The sequence below is a fragment of the Nomia melanderi genome, chromosome 2 (genome assembly GCF_051020985.1).
Source record: "Nomia melanderi isolate GNS246 chromosome 2, iyNomMela1, whole genome shotgun sequence".
NCBI lineage: Eukaryota > Metazoa > Arthropoda > Insecta > Hymenoptera > Halictidae > Nomia > Nomia melanderi.
Genome location: NC_135000.1, coordinates 2,703,042 through 2,721,871, shown reverse-complemented (window position 1 = coordinate 2,721,871; position 18,830 = coordinate 2,703,042). Strand labels below are relative to the sequence as shown.

Here is an 18,830-nt window from a genome sequence, read left to right as displayed (position 1 = left end):
TTCACTGATTTATATTGACTACTTTATACTGATTATTTTATACTGATTATTTTATACTGATTATTTTATACTGACTATTTCATACTGATTACTGTATACTGATTTATTTTACACTGATTATTTCATACTGATTATTTCACGCTGATTATTTTATACTGATTTATTTTATACTGATTATTTTATACTGATTATTTTGTATTGAGTATCTTATATTGATTACTTTATATTGATTACTTTATATTGAATATTTCATATTGATTACCTTATATTGATTATTTCATATTCATTATTTCATATTCATTATATTATATTCATTACATTGTATACATTACATATTATGAACTATCATTCATCATGTTATGAATGTGCTTCAGTTATGATCGACCCAATTCTAAACTATGTTCAAATTTATTTTACTTTAACTTTTTATTTTATCTGCAACGAAACTTCTCGTTATATTGTCTTATCTACCTGTCTAATATCCATCTGATAATTACTCTTCATTTAATATCAATGTTCTCCTACCTTCGTTTCCTGAAGTTTACAATCTTACATAATTATTTACAATCGATAATAAATATTCTAACTTCTGCTACTTCACAATATAAACAACGACTCAAAATTTCATTAGAACCTAAATACATCTTCAACAATTGCTTCAACCTTCGTCGCTAAATTAATTAAACAAAAATTTCCCTAATTCGCTGGTTAATTCCTCTAACCGACTGTAACTTATCTTTCCCCGGATTCTTAAAATTCTCTGAACACATCTCTGGGAATCCCAGTTGATTACTCCACAATTCCAATTGTATTATATCGGGCATTATTCATTGTTAGTTCCTGCCTAGACCGTTCAAGTAGAAAATTGCGATATACATGGTCAATGTGTTCAGCACAAAGTGACTAATAGGAATATTATACCAATCGTGGTACAATTTTGTTGGCACAAAGTGTCCGAGAAAGTACTCCTTATTAACTGTGGAAGCTAGACCAAAGGAAACTCCGGTAATTCGCATCGGCGAGGAACGTAGAGGGAAAGCAGCAGAATGCCGTGGGAAGATCCGCACCCGGCGACGCCATTATTCCCGCGTCGCAGGACGTCGCGACGCCGCAATATCGACGTACCGCCCACTATTCTCCGTCTCACTTTCTCTCTTCCAATTTCGATCCTCTCTTGGACGAATTGTAGGATAGAATTTGGCTGAGCTCCAACCCTCTGCTGTTCCCACCGACCTGGCCACCATTTCGCGTTATCTCGTGGAATATTTTCTTCGACAATTGTCGAGTTGAATGAATCTTTTTTGAGAGTTTGTCTTTTTTTGGAAATTTTGGAGTTGATTAGTATGTCTTTCTTGGGAGTTTGTCGTTTTTGGAATTTTGGAGTTGAATGAGTCTTTTCTGAAAGATTGTTTTTTCGAATATTTTGAAGTCGAACATGTTTTTGTTTTGGAATGTTGCGTTTTGAATGATTTTGGTGTTCTCTTTCAGATGGTGTTTTTCGACAATTTTGGAGTTGTATACATTTTTATGTTGTGTCGTTGTTTTTGCAGAATTTTGGAGATTTATAAGTTATCATTTTCAGATGTTTTCTAGATAGTTTCGGAGTTTCTTTCTAATACTGTTTTTCGGGAAATTTTAAGCTTAACATGTTGATTGACATGTTTCTTCGAAAATTTGTGACAGTCAAAGGAAAAAATTTGAAACTTTTCATCTTATAAAAATAATAATATTATCAAATTAAAACAAATATAAAAGAAATGGTATTAATTTATAATAGGATCGCTAAAAATGTTCGAAATGAAAATAGGAGGAATAAAATAAATGATTTTAATTAAAGAGCTTGATGATGGGGGTAAGAGATCAGAGAAAAGTTCATTGCTATACACGACAATTTTAAACTTGTAGAATCTACTTTATTTGACTTTATGAGCAACGACGATGACACCATCTTCATTGCTTCTCACGTACAAACGATACTTACTTACATTACTTAATCGTATCCATGTTTATTTACAATAGTAACATGTGTTCACGTCAATTCTGTCGGCGTAAGAATATTTCACTAGAATACTTTATTGCCAGGGGGAAACCTAAATTCCGACAGAATTTCCGTAATTGATATTTTCCTCTCGCATAAGCGTAGACCGACGTTTGAGCTGTCTAGAAGAGAAACCTAACCGAATTCCCTCCAATTTACAATGATTATCAAAAGTTCCTTCGATTCTGGAATGAAAAGTGAAATTCTTGGCTCGATTTTCCAACATTAAAATACCGCAGTTACACATTCTTAACAATAATAATACTGTGGACCATAATTTGACTAGATACAAAACAATTCATACCTTTTCTATACAGAATTGCACCCTAAGAATTATTCGCTAATAAATTATCAATTTCTCGTTAATTCCGTTTGGAGACAACTGAACGAATTCATCCGAAGGGTTGATTAAATTAATTTCGAAATATTGAGAAAATAATTGAAGAATGACTAGGTCCTATCTGGTCTTAAATACTAAATAACACTCGGACTCAACAGTTAAGCCCTGAACAGTCTACTCGAACGTCGAGCTGTTCTTCGATGTCCTCGGATCCTCCGGTGTCCACACTTTCGCGTACATTGTTCCGTTCGGGGAAATGTCTGATTTCCTGGACCACGAGAGGGAATGGAAAATGAAGGGATTCCCCTCACTGCCTGAAATTCAATTATTGGAATTGTTAACAAACAGTTAGTCCACTAAATTTTCTGTTTCATATCATCCTACGGAAATTAGTTTGACCTCAAATATCAACAACAGTTTATATATTTATATAATTTTACTTCACTTTACATAATTTGTCAAATAATTGAATAAATAGCTTTCATAAAGTCAAAATGTTTTGAGATGTGGAATTTCAAACAATCTTGAATATTTATACTTGAATGTTAAATGTTTGTAGCTGTCGATATTTATTATTGAATATTTCATTGCAGACTACTTCTAATACCTGTCATCAATGTTTTTACAAATCTGACAATGTAGTATTACTCTGTTTATTTACTCTTAACAACTCAGTATGTGTTTGTATTGTGCCTTTCCCATAAAAAGGTGTTATGATAAACGAAAAGAAATTTCACTTAGAGAAATTTATAGGTAAAATAGAATATTAAACAAAATGAACATTAGAATACCTTAACACTTTCACTTCTGTACGAGAAATAAATTTAAGAATATGTCCATCAGTTACACATTACACCAATAAATTAAATACCTTAATATACTTCACTTTTCCAATATTAATCATTAATTATTTATATCTACGTAAAAAGTTATTATATTTATTTATAATCATTAATTCAATCATCACAGGAATTCCCCTATTATTAAGAGTTGTTTAAATCTAATGACATTTTCTTTAATATTTCTATTTATCTTTTCAGGTCATTGAATTCAGATCAGTTTTCCAAGGACTCTTAATAAATTTGCCTATTGTTGAGAGTTGTTTAAGGTTAATGATATTTTCTCCAATATTTCCATTTATCTGCTCAGATCATTAAATTCAGATCAGTTTTCTAAGGACTCTAAACTTATTACGAATGAATAGAACAGGGGTCAAGAGAAAAGTGAGTGCGATTGGTATTGGCCTCACCACGAACTATGACCTTCTCTGCGTCGTGGCGGCCGGACAACCTCGAGAGTCCTCCATTTCCATTCAACGTGTCGTTTCCAGTGTCTGCTCTGACTAATTCATTCAGGAACTTGATATAACCGATGGCTAGTTTTAAAGTGTCCACTTTAGACAGCCTCTTCTCGTAAGGGAGCGTTGGTATGTGGGCCCTAAGGCCCTCGAACGCGTCGTTTATATTTTGCATACGCCTCCTTTCCCTCATGTTCGCTGCTTGCCTCTGCTGCACTGCTTGCCTTGGACTTTTCTCTGATCCACCGTTGCGTCTGTTGCTCTGACTTCTTCTGGAAATAATCATTGCGTTTCTATTTTTCATTTTTACCATTGCGGTTTCTTTCGTTTGAGTTCGATGGACAGAGTTTAGTGGAATTTAGAATTTCCAGCTTGATTTATTTATTATTTATGTTACTAGAATCTTTTGGTAAGGGAGGCATTTTTGGTTAGCACGTGTTAGAACTGATTCTTTCTGATTCTAGAGTTATTACGGTTAGTTTTATTTCTTTGTGCTTTGAATTGTTCGATTTTTATCAAATAATTGTCTCAGACATTAATACGTGAATATGTGTGAGGACATTTTAAACTGAATTAAATTGTATTTCATATGGCTAAGTGTAAAAATATTTCAAAGTAAATGAGAATGTATTTCACATGTTTGTGTGGAAAAATATTTGAATTAAATGCACTGATGTTCTACATGTCTATGTGTGAAAATAGTTCGAATTAAATTACATTATGGTTTATATGACTGTATGCAAAAATATTTGTTATTAAGTTATATTATATTTCACATGCCTGTGTGTAAATATATTTTGAATTAAATTATATTACATTTCTCATGTCTACAAGTATAATAATATAGTATAACCCAGTACTATAGAGAAACTATACTACAAAGAAATTTCGATAGATCAACACCCATGAGTACCTCGTTCAGTTCACACAAATGCTCAAAGTATACAAAGCAAATAAAAAATAATATTGATTCCCATTCGTCTTACTAATCAATTAATTAGTACTTACTCTCTAGCATGATTCTCCTGGTCACTACTATATGTACTCTCATTGTCACTGCTATTCTCGTCACACAAAAAGATCTCGCTACCACTGGAGCTTCCAGTACTACCAGGAGGGTGAGATGCCAGTTGCGACGGGATGGAAGGCAAAGTAGCTGTCATAGGTGCCCCGCAGTGAGATGGCAGAGCTGGGATCGCTGGGTTCCCCAAAAAACTGTGCGCCTCGTAAATGTACTGTCGGTTCATCATGTCCAACTCAATATTGTCCATGGAATACATGTTAACTAGTCTTCGTCTTCACGTCGGTTAGGGTACAAAAACACTTCTCAGCCTTTGGCTTCTTATTTTTCTGACTAGGATAGTTGACTAGATGACTATCAGAAGATTATTATCATTATTACATTATTCCCACTGTATTTTCGTTCACTGCAGTCTTGAAATCCCTATCCCACTATTGCCAGCAGCTATCAGAACTGTTAGCTGATGGATTACCTGAGTTTGAAAGTTTTTCCTAACACTAGAATCTATTTGCTGAACAATTCTCGCACTGTTTACTCAATTGCACAAGGATTAGCCGATCATTTCCAACGGAATTCCAATCCACACACCTTCGATCACGTCCCGAGGATCTACTGATCCTATCAGCGACACGTGCCCTCGCCGCGTGTCGGGGAATACTTCTAAACAGCGGCACGTGTTGTTCGAGGACCAGGACACGTGTCCAGATTTGTCGGAACAGTTATCGAAGTGCCCAGCAACAGACAGGAACCGGAAATATTCCAGCGGTCTTTCTGGTTCCTATTTTGTCGTAGTTAGAGAACTTAGGATCACCGGTCTTCATTCTTCAAACTAGGTCCACGAATTTCTAGCTTCATCTGACTTCACAATCACCATACACAATGTTTCTTCAGATCTGTTCACTCATTGTTTACTGCTTCAACCTGGGATGACGGTAGTTTTCTATTATTATTGTTGTGAAGTAAATATTTAAATTTTCCACGACAGATTTGTTCTATGTTCTACTACTTCTGACAGCACTTTAAACTTGGTCACTCGTGTACAACTTCAATCCTGAAGGTTAGTATTCTTTGTTTAGACAAATATTACTTCGTAAAAAATATATCTCTAATAGTTCCCTTTCATTTTCCTTGGCCTTCTGCAGTTTGATCATTGCTTGCAGCTTGAACTTGAAAGGTAGGTATTCTTCTTGTCTTCAGTTCAGTATCCACAGAAAATGGTGTCTCTTTAATGTTCTTTCATTTTTACAGCTCCACGGATTTAAGTTTTGGATATGAACCGTCTCATTCTTCTATGGATTTCACCAGCGAATGTGACAAACAGAAAATCCAGCAGAGCGGAAGTGAGGATAGGTTCATGTCCTAGGTCCTCGGATGAACATTTTGCTTCGGGTGATCCAGGAGTACTGAAAGCGAACTGTTGGAGGGAGGCGGAATCCATACCCGGGGCTGCAAGCTCGAACGCCACCCCATTCGTCGAGGTGGACGCTGGCGGAGCCTGCCACCCCTGTTGCCAGGGTGTCGGTTCCGCCTCTTCATCGATCTGATAAGGAACAGCGAGGCTCCCGCTGTTGGATAACTGGCGGAAAAGTCGTGGAATGATAATCTGAATTTCGGTGAATTTGTACGTCGAGCTGGCTGTTGATTCATTATTTACACGCCAGTTTTGGTTTTTTGATTGCGACAAGTATTATTCAGGTTCTTGTCTGCATTAGTATATTTGTAACACGTACTTTACAGGGAGGCTGTACTCTAGTACTAGTAATTCTACTAGTAATCTGAATTTCGGTGAATTTGTATATCGAGCTGACTGTTAATTCATTATTTACACACCAGTTTTGGTTTTTTAATTGCGTCAACTATTATATTTAGGTTTCTGTCTGCATTAGTATATTTGTAACATGTACTTTACAGGGAGGCTGTACTCTAGTACTAGTAATTCTACTAGTAATCTGAATTTCGGTGAATTTGTATATCGAGCTGACTGTTAATTCATTATTTACACACCAGTTTTGGTTTTTTAATTGCGACAGATACTATTTAGGTTCCTGTCTGTATTAGTATATTTGTAACAGGTACTTTTACACGGAGGCTCTACTAGAGTGAATACAGGTTTTTAAGTTTTGAATTATTAAACCATTGAATATCTATCAAGAAAGTATATTTGTCGTTAAAAGTGACGGGGTTGGTATTATTACGTAAAAGCATTAGTTGTGTATTTCGATGTGAATGTAAATCTTTGTACTCCTCCTTTGAATACAGTGTTTCAATTTTGAATTGTCACACCGTTAAATATCTTTCAAGAAGGTATATTTGTTTTCAATTGCAATGGGGTTGGTATTATTATGTAAAGAAATTAGTTGTGTACTTCGATGTTGGTTTAAATCTTTGCAGTCTGTAATTATTACTAATTATATAAGTACACGAATTGTCTGCTATTTAAATGCAATAATGAATTTTGTAACGTAAGGAATTATTTAAGGAGCAATATGTCTCATTGTGACGGCGATCAACAAATTTGTACTATAAAAAAATATGTTTGAAGGATATCTTAATATTTAACCCCTTGCCCTACCATAACGTGGTAGACTCGCGGTGAAGATTTCAAATATAAATATTAATCAGTTCAGCTTGAAAATAAATTACATTTTATTCCTCTGTTATCAATGATTGCACCTCATAGTACACATTTCCATAGAATAGAACTGGAATTTTCCCTTATTTTCAATAATTTTTTCTTAGATCGATCAAAGTTAAAAATAAAATCACATGGCAAGGGGTTAATTAAAAATGTCGATAACTCAGACACAGAGATCTGTATTATGTCGAATTTTGTATTCTGTACCACCTTAAAAACAGGTTTTTTTTAACAGGATAATAGAGGAAAATTTCTTTTTAATGTATGCATCCTGTGGTATCGATATTCTTGCAACGGAAATAGGGTGAAACTTAAGGCTAATAGAATTTCACGGTAGCCAGCGAAGAGAGCATGAATGAATCAAAGGTGTAACAGCGAAAGAAATTGGAGGCACGTGTCGTAGCACGTGCGCTGGGAATGTAAGGGTTCGTCGAGGGTTAACCGCTCCGGCGACATTTGGCCCTGCCGCAACGTGTAATTACGCAACCTGTAACAGGCGATCTGATTTCTGGTGCATTATTATGTTCCGTGGAACCTGCATTATTTATTGAACTCTGCTGTCGCAACAATATGCTCGCTGAAACTCTGTGTCGCTGTCACGCATGGAGACTACCTTTTTTGTAACTATGTATATATCAGATATTTTTTGAGAATTTCATAAGGAATTTTTTATTATTAGTTTTATTATTAATTTTATTATAAACTGGTGTGTAAATAATGAATTATATTAACCAGTTAATATACACGTCATCTTAAAACGCAGAATGATACTAATTTTATCAACGATAAATTATTTATTTGTTTCATATAAACGTGTTATTCTTTTTTGTTTCGCTGTGGTTCTTAGAATATATTACGGATGCATTTGCCCTACTTTTGACGAGTGTACGCTTTATTATTTGATTTCATTACACGCACAATGAGAGATTTTTTTAAACTAAATTCCACGGTTAACTAGTTGATATATCATTTGAATCGATGATTTATCCTTGTTCTGAATTTTTATTCAAACTGTTAGTAATGCTAATGTACTGAACACTAGCCAGCTGAGAACACTTACTTCTCTTGAAAAACATGCGTGATATAGAAAAGTACGTCAAAGAAGAACTATAGAGTATTTAGAACATATCATGTTCTTATTTCTTTGACCTTGAGACAACTTTAGAATCACCTGCAAATGTCACGTTAACATTTTTAAATAGAACATTTTATTTTGTATTAAATATTCTTATTGCTGAAGTCGAAACGTTTAAAAGACACAATAAAAATTTTATTTTCACTTAATTTGTTGAAATTATTATTCTTTTTGTATTGTGCTTGTTTCGACTTTTCCTTCATTTAACGCTGTATAAGAAATGCACTCCTTCAATTTTTATAGGTACATTCTTTGTTCCCTAAGTTCATGTAATAATTATTCCAGCTTCGTTTATGTTATTGGCTGGACATAAAGTACTTCCCATTAACGATTCCCCTAGAAAATATCCTAAGCGTCCGTGATAGCCAGATAATTAACACACTGGTAATTAGGAGGGTTGCAGGGGTGAATTATTCGCTCCATCTGGTGTTATGTTGCAGTGGAAATCCAGTAGGAGATTTGTTTCCCACGGATGCAATTTAGATAGACACGAGCGAAATGATGTAGCCATGAGAAAAATTTATTCCCGTCCAGATGTAGTATATTCGTCTAATTTCGTTAATAATTACGAAGCACCGAGTTCTAACATTCAGAATATACAGTGGCGTTCAGAATTTTCCAGTCTGATCATTTTTTAAATTGAGTCCATGCCACGTCGATGCGCCGTTGTCATTAATGCAAAGGATATGGCCATAAAATACTAAATGTTAATATGTTAACACATTGCGTGCCGGCTAATTCTCAGAAAATTGAATTCTGCGCATGGCGATTTTTAGTGAGATCAACTTATACCACTATATATCGGAAAACTCAAATATCATATTGTTATGTAATATATTTTAAACATATATTCAGTTCTAATGAAATTTAAGATTTTTTTAAATGCTGTGGTAATTAGCAAAGGTACATAACTAAGTGTCTATATAAAAACGAGATTTCTTGCCGGTATATAGTGTATTCTATACATTAAATTGTTATTACAATAGGAAACAAGCATTATTTTCTTTTTTAAAGACTGTGGCCGAAAAACTTTGAACATGCTGAATGATTTATTTATAAAAGGATATGTATAAAGAATAAATTGTGTTGATTTTCTTACAGCAACTTCTCTTACAATATTTCCGGTATGTGTTGTATTAATAAAAAGTTCTTAAAGCTTTTATTGTGTAAGAAAAGTTCCAAAAACGATCTGGCTGGAAAATCTTGAACGCCATTTTACTTATGTTTTATGCATTATAACGATTATTCTATTTTCAACATTTCGTTTCTACTAGTCTACGATATATACAGTCTCTAATAAAAAAATTAAGGTTCTCCATAATTTTCTGAGGGTAATCATGGAAATAAACAGGCAAAATGTAGTTAGTATTAATTCTGATTAACTACTTATAGATATACATGTGTATCACATATTTCTATAGTAATTATATGCATATTATTATTCATAATGTTCTATTATTGACAATTTATTGTGCGAGCAGTAAAACTTATTTTTATATTTTCTTCATATGAACCCCATTGTAAATGTTTGAGTATACTGAAAACTCTTGTGTATCAGCTACAACTAAAGTAGAAGATTTAACACTAAAAGTAACGATCAATTAGTGTAAAATATTTCCATTTTTTTTTTAAATCAGAATAATATATTTCTTGACATTCGAAGTGACTCCTACTCTTGCATCTGTACAAATACACAAGTATTAAAAATCTCTCGCAAGAATGCCTTCATGATTTAAATACTTGTAAAGTAAAAATTCTCGACTGTGTCACTTTGGCCTGTCCAGTAGTTTTACCGTTAAAAGTAAGAGTTGTTGTAATTTGGCAAAACCAAAAAGTCGAAGACACGATTACCAAATAAATGTACAGTATATCGAAAAAAATGGATACTTTAATAAAAGCAGAGTCTCTCAGTCGCCATTTGATTGAACGCAGTAAAATCATAAAATGAGAAATTCAATATAAAATATTGAATAAGATAATAACACATGAAACATAGAAACAGAACAATTCTGCCCCATAATTTATGCATGGTGTTTCTTTGTGTAAGTTGCAACTAATATTGTTAGCATTTCGTCAGAAAATAATGGATATCTGTAATGAAAAATATTGTCGAGTGAGCTAAATTTCAGCTACTAAAAACGTAAGCGTCGGTGATTATGTTGATACATTTTTAAACATCGATTAAACGAAAATTTCGAACTTACGGAAGAAAATAAGGAATTCGATTTTGTAAATTTTACTTTGGATTTGCGTTAAACATATCTAAAATGTTACATGAACGTGGGATTAGCAATTAAACCATAGACTAAAAATCCCGCATTATCGCGGGGCCGGCGCTTAATGTATTAATAGTTAATCAAAGTTACCATTAAACCACGTTTTCAGACTTTGAATACCAGATTACAGCGAAAACTATAGAAAACTCTGGGTGAGCCTAATTTTTTTATCACAGTCTGCAGGTGCAGAAGATTGCGAGAAATCGATTTGCAGATCTCAAACCGCAGCCTGTTCGCATTTAATCCGAAACGAAAATAGAGGCTGGAGGGGACATGTCCATTGTACGCCGGAGAATTTTTGATCCTCGAGATCCGGAGATAACTAAAGGGGATCAGATTTAAATGGCAAATCCCTGAGCCACGTGTGCGAGCTTCCGATCGATTCTGTCCAAGATTTAACTGTAAAGGGATTGAAAAAGATTTTGTTGCAGTTGAAAAATCCTTTACTTATCACGTGAACAGTTTGTCGAAGGTTTTCGATGATAGCAGATTCATTTGGCTACGACAGGATTTTGCGTCATCGCGCATTCCTAAGAAAGTGTACTGAAATCATGAATAATCCTGAATTGAACTAAAATAAACCACTATAAAATAATTATATAATACACGACTAACGAAAAATTCTCTCACGCCTGATCTAAACGAGTTTTGCTGCAACTATTGTCAGTAACATTTTACGGCCGCCTGTAGACACTAACAACACACCGAAACCTAGTTTTTCAAGTGCATTTAGGTGCCAACAATAGCTAACGGTTTAACCCTTTGCACTCTGGACGTTTTTCCCTGGAAATACTCAATACTTTCTAATGAGATACAGATGACATTTCTTGAAATTGACTTGTCAAGAAATTGCACGTATATTGATGAAGGAAACTAGTTTCTTTCAATATTTGATATATTGATGCATTATATAAAGTTTAATATTAAATATTAAATATTAAACTATCTTAAATATTAAATATTAATTATTAAACTTCACAATTTTGCTGTGTCAGATCAATTGGCGTATGAGAAGCGCCTCTGGAGTGGAAAGGACTAAGGTTTTCCTCGTATCTATTTCATTTAATATAGAATCGTCTATTTAATAATGAAATTATTTCCATAATTCTCATCTATTTAAAACTCACAAAGAAACCTGTATTACTCTTATCTTTCTATGAATTCTCAAATCCTTATTTCTTCATTTTCGAAATTGTAATGTTTTGATTGTCATTGTTCTAACCCCCTGAGACTTACATTAACATAATTTCTCCGCTGAATCTTTTACTATAAAAATGTGCTCCTAGGTTCAACTGGAAAGTGATGACTAGTGATTTTCAGTTCCTGTATTTTCTATTTGGAGAAAAGGAAATAAAAAAATCCAGCAATGAATAACAACAATGCTCATCTCTCCTGGAAGGGACACCCGCCCCGTGTATAACCGATTTTCCATGGCACATCCTTGCACGCGTGGTTCCGTGTCTAACACCTGGTAGTCGGATCGTCCCTGTGAACATCCTGGTATATGCCCACTCGAACCGGAGTTCGGTCCCTAAGTGTCCATTAATTTATACTCAGCAGGAGTGTGAAATCGATTTATATACTCGCTCTTCATTCATTTTTGGGGTTTAATCTATCCTCTGTTCCGTGCTGTACACATGTATCACTTCAGCCCCAACAAAATTCAACGCTGTATACTGATACTAATGCAGAGAAATTTCACAGAAATTAAATTTATAAACGGAAACTAGCCTGGATTAAATATTGGTCCTTATAACACTAAAACTTACAGACTGGTCAAAATAACTGATTCCTTCTGTTTATAGTTATTAACACTAAAACTACCAGACGGATCAAAATGACCCATTCCTGATTCCTTCTTCTTGCAAATGTTAAAAAGATAAGAAATGTTTTTCTTAGAAATTATTAAAGAAATTAAATTTGTAAACGGAAACTAGCCTGAACCAAATATTGGTCCTTGTAACACTAAAACTTACAGACTGGACAAAATAACTGATTCCTTCTGTTTACAGTTATTAACACTAAAACTACCAGACGGATCAAAATGACCCATTCCTGATTCCTAAATCTTGCAAATGTTAAAAAGATAACAAATGTTTTTCTTAGAAATTATAAAAGAAATTAGTTTAGTAATGCACAAATTAAATTGTAAATCACTTGAAGTTTCAGTGGATGCACTCTTGTAATTTCTATACACAAATTACAAAATATCAATTTATATACTCGGTAGTCTTAGTGTTAACTGTTTAGGTATTGAGTGGTGTTGTGGCAAAATTACGGGGCGGTTCTATTTATCTGTGTTAATTATAGTTTTTTTGTTATGTTTTTCAAGAAATAAATAGAAGTAAACCTATTTGAATGAATGTTATTTTTTTATATTTTCTTTGTAATAATATTTGTGATCTAATTAAATAAGTACTTTTACTAACTTTTTTCATACACACCTATTAATTTCTGCATTTTTGGTATATATCCACAAAAATTTATTTAGCACTCAAACGGTTAAAAAGATGTTTCTGAGAAATCATTAAACAAGTTAATTTAGCAATTTGCAAACTGAATTACAGGTCAATTGAAGCTTCGATAGATGCAATATTAGAGTTTCTATAGACTAATTTCAAAATGTGAATTTAACTCGGTAACCTTAATGTCACAAAATTCTTCGGAAAGTCTGTCTTCAACAGAAATAGTCCTTATTCCTAGCAATATAATTATTTTTCTAACGAATAGACCCCAATGTACATCGAGTAAGCATAAATTCTAATTCACAAAGAATGAACCATTTCCCTATCATTTAGTTTATCTCTTAACATTTATTATTCCCTCTGTGTAAGTTGAAATTTACCTCCCCAATAAGTTCCATTCATTTCATAATACTGTTCGTGGCGACCAACAGTTTCGAATGTAATTACAGCAATTTCGCTTTAAACTTTCTTTAAAGCACTCCCGCGTTTCCTGTGAATGTTCCAGCAACAGCGAACGGTGTCGCTACGAAGCGGAAAATTGTACTATGTTGCGGGCAGCACACCTTGCGCAATATTTGTCCTATCACATCCGTTGGACGATTTAAGGTGTAATCAAGCGACCCGTTCGGATCCTGGGCTAATTTATCCATCAGCCTGTCCAGGCGAATTCCTAGCCACCTGTCTAATATTCAGTCTCGCATCCGTTTCCGGTATGCATGGGGGATGTTACCCCCTGCGGTGTCACCGCGACCCCCTGAACGGTTCCATGGTTCAGTTGCGCCACCTTCGCCCCTCGATTTGCCATCAGATCGATTTTCGTTATCGGCAGACGTGTTCCAGCTACCTGGAATTTTTTCAGCAGATGCATATTGGGGTGGATCAAAAGTTGACGCACAAACACGCATAATTTCCTAGCGCAGGAATAAGCCGAGAATTATTTTCACCGCTCGGAGAGATCGAGATCTACGTGTACAGTGTGATAGGGAGACGGAAATATCTGTCCAGCGATCTGCACGCTGTGAATGGATCGTTTAATTCCTGAGTGGCTGAATGCAATGCCACTGATCTTTCATCTTGCGACCTATCAACTCTGTCCTCCCTCTGCTGCATCATAATCCAATAATGCTGTCTTTTTTTTTTAACTGGTCACGTGTTCGTACGTGGACATCTGTTCTTGATTGTTTGAATTGCATATTGAAAGGAAGTGATTCGCGAGGAATTCATGTAATCCATGCGAAATCGAGAACAATTGAAATTATGGAAATTTACGGCTACCGTTGCCCGCGAGTGTAAATGAGGAATGTTTCGTACTTCAGTTTTGAATTGCAAAGTGATTCCAGAAGTCGTGTGCACTTTATTTTGAACGATTCGGTTGAATTTGTTTTAGTAGCATACATCTGTGTACTTATTTATTCGTGCAAACGTGTGAAATTGATTTAGTAAGGGTAATTCAATCCGTAACCCTGTTCCGTAGTAAACTGGCTGCTGCTGCCACCTGCCAGCAAACGCGCAGATTACGAGCTTAATTTGCCCGTGTTGGGCAAATGCTCAAATCAATTTCTCTTGAAAACAAACACTGAACCTATGACACAGAATTTCATGCTCGACCTTGCATTCGGATTATAGATCCATCTGTCTTCAGTAGTATCGCAAAATCATCACCTCTGAATTATTCAATCAATCGAGATCAGTCTAGTTCCTCAATACCATTTTCATCTGATACGAGATGTGAGAAGAATCAAATACACCCGAGTTCCCGATTTGAAAGGTGTAACAATCACGGAGGAAAGTTCAGACTGTCGTCTGTTTCAGCATTGAAAAATCGCGGTCTGTCGACGTCAGCGCTTCTGAATACTTAGTTCGTCGCCTAGATGGCCTTCAGCTCGTTCTTCGAGGCCGGCCAGTATTTTTGCTGAGCTCAATCGTTGTTTACATCCCGAAGCCGCTGTCCGTCCAGCGATCCGGGGAGAGAGCGGAGAGGAGCGGCGAAAGAAAATTTCTTGTGAAATTCGTCGCGCTGGCCCCCCTACGGCACTATCAGTCTCCCATCAGTGATTCCTGATCGCTTGAACAGTGCAGATAACCGTGGTAAACGTGAGGCCGTGATGAAGGTAACCGTGACCACGCTCAGCGACGATATCTTCGTCCTGGACGTCAGCGAGGACCTGGAGCTGGAGAACTTCAAAGCGTTCTGCGAGATCGAGAGCGGTGTACCGGCTCACGAGATTGTGATCGCTTTCAATGGCCTGCCCCTGATGGACGATAAGAAGTCCCTTAAGGATTACGGGATCCGGGACGGTGACGCGGTGATCCTCCAGCACATGCACCAGAGCGGCACCGACATGAACCTTCACCCCTTTAACGGAGGTCAGCTTCAATACCGCTCCATTATTTAACGTGGCGATCGAGGCGGGTCGTGAGGTTAGCTTTTCGGCTTCGATTTACGTTTTCAGTTACTCTGTAATTGTACACCGTCGCTCTGACTGGTCTCACCGCACACCTGGGACCCTGTCACATGCACATGTACCTTGGTACGAACCTGTCCCTTGCTTGCGCTGGCTAGCTTGTAACTACCTGTACTCATCGCTGTGTCTGTTTTCGCTTTATCTATGAAAGGTTTTGATCAGGATTCAGCTGCGTCTGGAGGTTTTGGCTGTGCGAGGCTGATGTTGCTTTACTTTTTGATCTCGATGTACATATCTCATGCTGTTGTGATCGTACGATTATATGTTTCTTTATCGATTGGCAGGCTTCGTAGAGAGGCAACAGATTGGAATCCTCGAACAGCCAGTGCTTTCATCTTATCGTAAGATCTGTGCATGCTGTCCTTATCGTAACAATTGATGAGATATGCTTCGCACAGCTATTGATTTAATTGTTGTACACTGCAATGCGCTTGTTCCGTGAGCTATTTAAGAGCGCATACTGCATAGTAAAAAAGAGAATGTATTAAATTCCAAGATACGTCACTCTAGCTATTCCCATGTTGGACTGCAGTTCCATCAGAGTACCAGGGGTATCATCAAATAATGCTGCCAGAGTACAGACTCCCAGGAGCGATGATAATCCAGCTAGGATACGGGACATGTTCCTGGCTAATCCAGATCAGCTAGCATTGCTGGAACAGAATAATCCTAGACTGGCTGACGCATTGTTGTCAGGGAATCTAGGTGAGTGGTTACATATTCCATACCAGCATTTGAAGTATTAAAGTGTTTTCTGTAGCTGAATAGTTTCCTGACTTCTCCAGACAGATTCTCTACTATACTTAGAGAGCAAATTAAAGCTAGGGAAGAACGTCAGGCTCAAAGATTGAGGATGATGAATGCAGATCCATTCGACACTGAAGCTCAAAGACTTATAGCTGAGGAAATAAGAGAGAAGAATATTGAGGCCAACATGGAGGCTGCTATGGAATATAACCCTGAGACGTTCGGAACAGTTGTTATGTTGTACATTAATTGTAAAGTCAATGGATTCCCTGTTAAAGCGTTTATCGATTCAGGTGTGTACCAATTTTCCTCCATTTGCATTAATTATTCGCCGGTGAGCGCTAATATGATATGAATATTTGCGTTGAATCTGCGAAACGGATATTGGACTGGAAACCAAGATTATTTTTAAATATTTTTTCCTGACCGTGCACGAGGCAGAACGTCTATTTTTAAATTCTTGCAGTTTGAAAGTCATTCTTTGCAGCGTGATTCTTCACGGAGGGAGCGGTTTAATTTTAGACATTTGCGTCTGCAGACATTCATCGGTATTTTCGTATTTTTAAATGATCTTGATGTTTCTTCCAATGGTGCAATGTACATCGCACCTAACGGAATCACTTTTGCTTTTATGAATCAGGTGCGCAGACCACCATCATGTCTGCCGCCTGCGCTGAAAGGTGCCACATCATGAGACTCGTGGACACCAGGTGGGCTGGTGTAGCTAAGGGTGTTGGAGTCCAGTGCATCATTGGTCGCATACACATGGTACAAATTCAAATTGGCAATGATCATCTGACAACATCGTTCAGCGTCCTGGAAGAGCAACCTATGGACATGTTGCTTGGTCTGGACATGCTGAAGAGGCACCAGTGCTGCATAGACCTTAAAAAGAATGTCCTGAAGATTGGTACTACTGGCACTGAGACGACGTTTTTGGCAGAGGGTGAATGTCTCATAAAACCTAAATAGCACATTATTGACTTAAACATGTTTGCAAAAGTCCAAATTTATTATTTTTAATTCTTATCCTATTTTGCTTTGCGAACTAATCCTTTCAAATGTTTATATTTTGATGAGCTTAACAGTTAATAAATTCATAGAAAGTCTATATTATAATTAATATAACTCCTATGCTTGCTATTAACCTTAGACCTTTTGTATCAGGTGACTTGCCAGAGTGTGCAAGGCTAAGTGGCAACAACGACGAAGTGTTCGATGACAGGGAACTTCAGAGGGCTCTGGAGGACAGTTCTAGAGATGCAAAGAAACAACGTCAGCAGACTGGTAAATATGAATATAATTAATCCTAACTTCTTCATAATTGAAAACAGTTCCTTGCAGATCCCATGCTTTCTAAACCTGTTGTCCTTTCTTTTAGGAGAATCCTAGTCACAAGAATATCCTGTTACCTGCTCGAGTCAATATTCCCAATAAACAGAATAAGTACATTCTTTATGTCTTTTCCTTCTTTAATTTATTTTTTGTAGACGGTCAAGGAACCAGTAACTCTAGCGATGCACCAGCAGTGCCCTCTAATACAACGGCGTCCGTTGAGACAATTCTGCCAACTGATCCGTTCACAGAGGAGACGGTGATAGAGCTCGAGGCGCTGGGTTTCACGAGAGTTCAAGTGATCGCTGAGTTGCGTAGACTTAACGGCGACAAAGCTCAAGCACTCGCCGCGTTGTTCGCGAAATCCTTGAAGTTTTAAAATCGACGATGAGTCAGGGAACTATTTTTAACTCGGGGCAAAGATGCTAATGGAACGGGAGGATTTGTACTTCATTTTTTTCGTAGTGACTTTTATCGTCGACAATTGTACATTCGATGCACCGGGTGACCAACGATGCTCAGATTCAATTAGGTTTCAAAATGCAGCGATGCATCATGTGTATACAATTTCTCCCTTGTTACATGCGCAGATATGGTAAGGACTGGCCTTGTGTGCTCCGCTATCTAAATATGATTATCGCAATACACATAATTTTAAGGGCAGCGTAAGGAAAATTAAAGTGGATAAAAGAAATAGTAATACATTCGAATGTTCCGTTCGTGGGTACGTGGTAGATCGAAGCAAGTGAAATTTTGTACTAGATCCATTCCGGAAATGGAGGGTAGGGGTGTTTTGTTTCGCGAACGTTGCGGACTGAAGAATTAGTGCCTCCATAATTTATTGAAAATTTGCCGGACCAAAGGTTCTGTGAGTTCGTTCTTCTTATTACCTTCTGCGAGGTGACCGTACCCACTTAACATCATTGAACCTACACGATGGACATGCATTTTGTACTGTTAATAACGATTTAGGGTACTTGGTAATTTTCTGTATTTTCTTTATTGCATATTAAAAGATGAAAAATTCGAAGAAGAATATGACGGTCTGCTTTCTCTGATGAATATTGGCTCCTTAC

General features: G+C 36.4%; 2 protein-coding genes across 5 annotated transcripts; one reads left to right on the top strand and one right to left on the bottom strand.

Annotated features, from left to right (window-relative positions):
- Positions 1–1,907: 1,907 nt before the first annotated feature.
- On the bottom strand, positions 1,908–6,086 carry Fer1 (48 related 1). 4 transcript variants are annotated; one of them, XM_076365280.1, is made up of 3 exons: positions 4,684–6,086; positions 3,628–3,968; positions 1,908–2,692 (listed from the first exon to the last, which is right to left on the bottom strand). In XM_076365280.1, the coding sequence occupies exons 1-3, from the start codon at positions 4,953–4,955 to the stop codon at positions 2,553–2,555; spliced, it is 753 nt and encodes a 250-aa protein (XP_076221395.1). In that variant the 5' UTR covers positions 4,956–6,086; the 3' UTR covers positions 1,908–2,552. The 4 variants fall into 4 exon arrangements, with proteins under 4 accessions (XP_076221395.1, XP_076221396.1, XP_031830125.1 ...); XM_076365281.1 differs by having other exon boundaries at positions 3,631–3,968; XM_031974265.2 differs by having other exon boundaries at positions 3,628–3,947.
- Positions 6,087–14,815: 8,729 nt separating this feature from the next.
- Positions 14,816–18,790, top strand: rngo (DNA damage inducible 1 homolog rngo). Its single transcript, XM_031974011.2, has 6 exons — positions 14,816–15,574; positions 16,183–16,377; positions 16,458–16,712; positions 17,060–17,365; positions 17,587–17,706; positions 17,910–18,790. The coding sequence occupies exons 1-6, from the start codon at positions 15,313–15,315 to the stop codon at positions 18,131–18,133; spliced, it is 1,362 nt and encodes a 453-aa protein (XP_031829871.1). The 5' UTR covers positions 14,816–15,312; the 3' UTR covers positions 18,134–18,790.
- Positions 18,791–18,830: the final 40 nt, after the last annotated feature.

What these genes read in the sequence shown, in the direction of transcription:
- Fer1 (XM_076365280.1), bottom strand. Translation starts at nt 4,955, where the DNA reads ATGTATTCCATGGACAATATTGAGTTGGACATGATGAACCGACAGTAC. An exon ending in CAGGAGAATCATGCTAGAGA is followed by an intron (nt 3,969 to 4,683) that starts GTAAGTACTAAT and finishes AATGAAAAATAG; the next exon opens with AAACGCAATGATTATTTCCA. An exon ending in AGAGAAGGTCATAGTTCGTG is followed by an intron (nt 2,693 to 3,627) that starts GTGAGGCCAATA and finishes ATTGAATTTCAG; the next exon opens with GCAGTGAGGGGAATCCCTTC.
- rngo (XM_031974011.2), top strand. Translation starts at nt 15,313, where the DNA reads ATGAAGGTAACCGTGACCACGCTCAGCGACGATATCTTCGTCCTGGAC. An exon ending in TAAAGCGTTTATCGATTCAG is followed by an intron (nt 16,713 to 17,059) that starts GTGTGTACCAAT and finishes TTTATGAATCAG; the next exon opens with GTGCGCAGACCACCATCATG. An exon ending in GACGACGTTTTTGGCAGAGG is followed by an intron (nt 17,366 to 17,586) that starts GTGAATGTCTCA and finishes CTTTTGTATCAG; the next exon opens with GTGACTTGCCAGAGTGTGCA.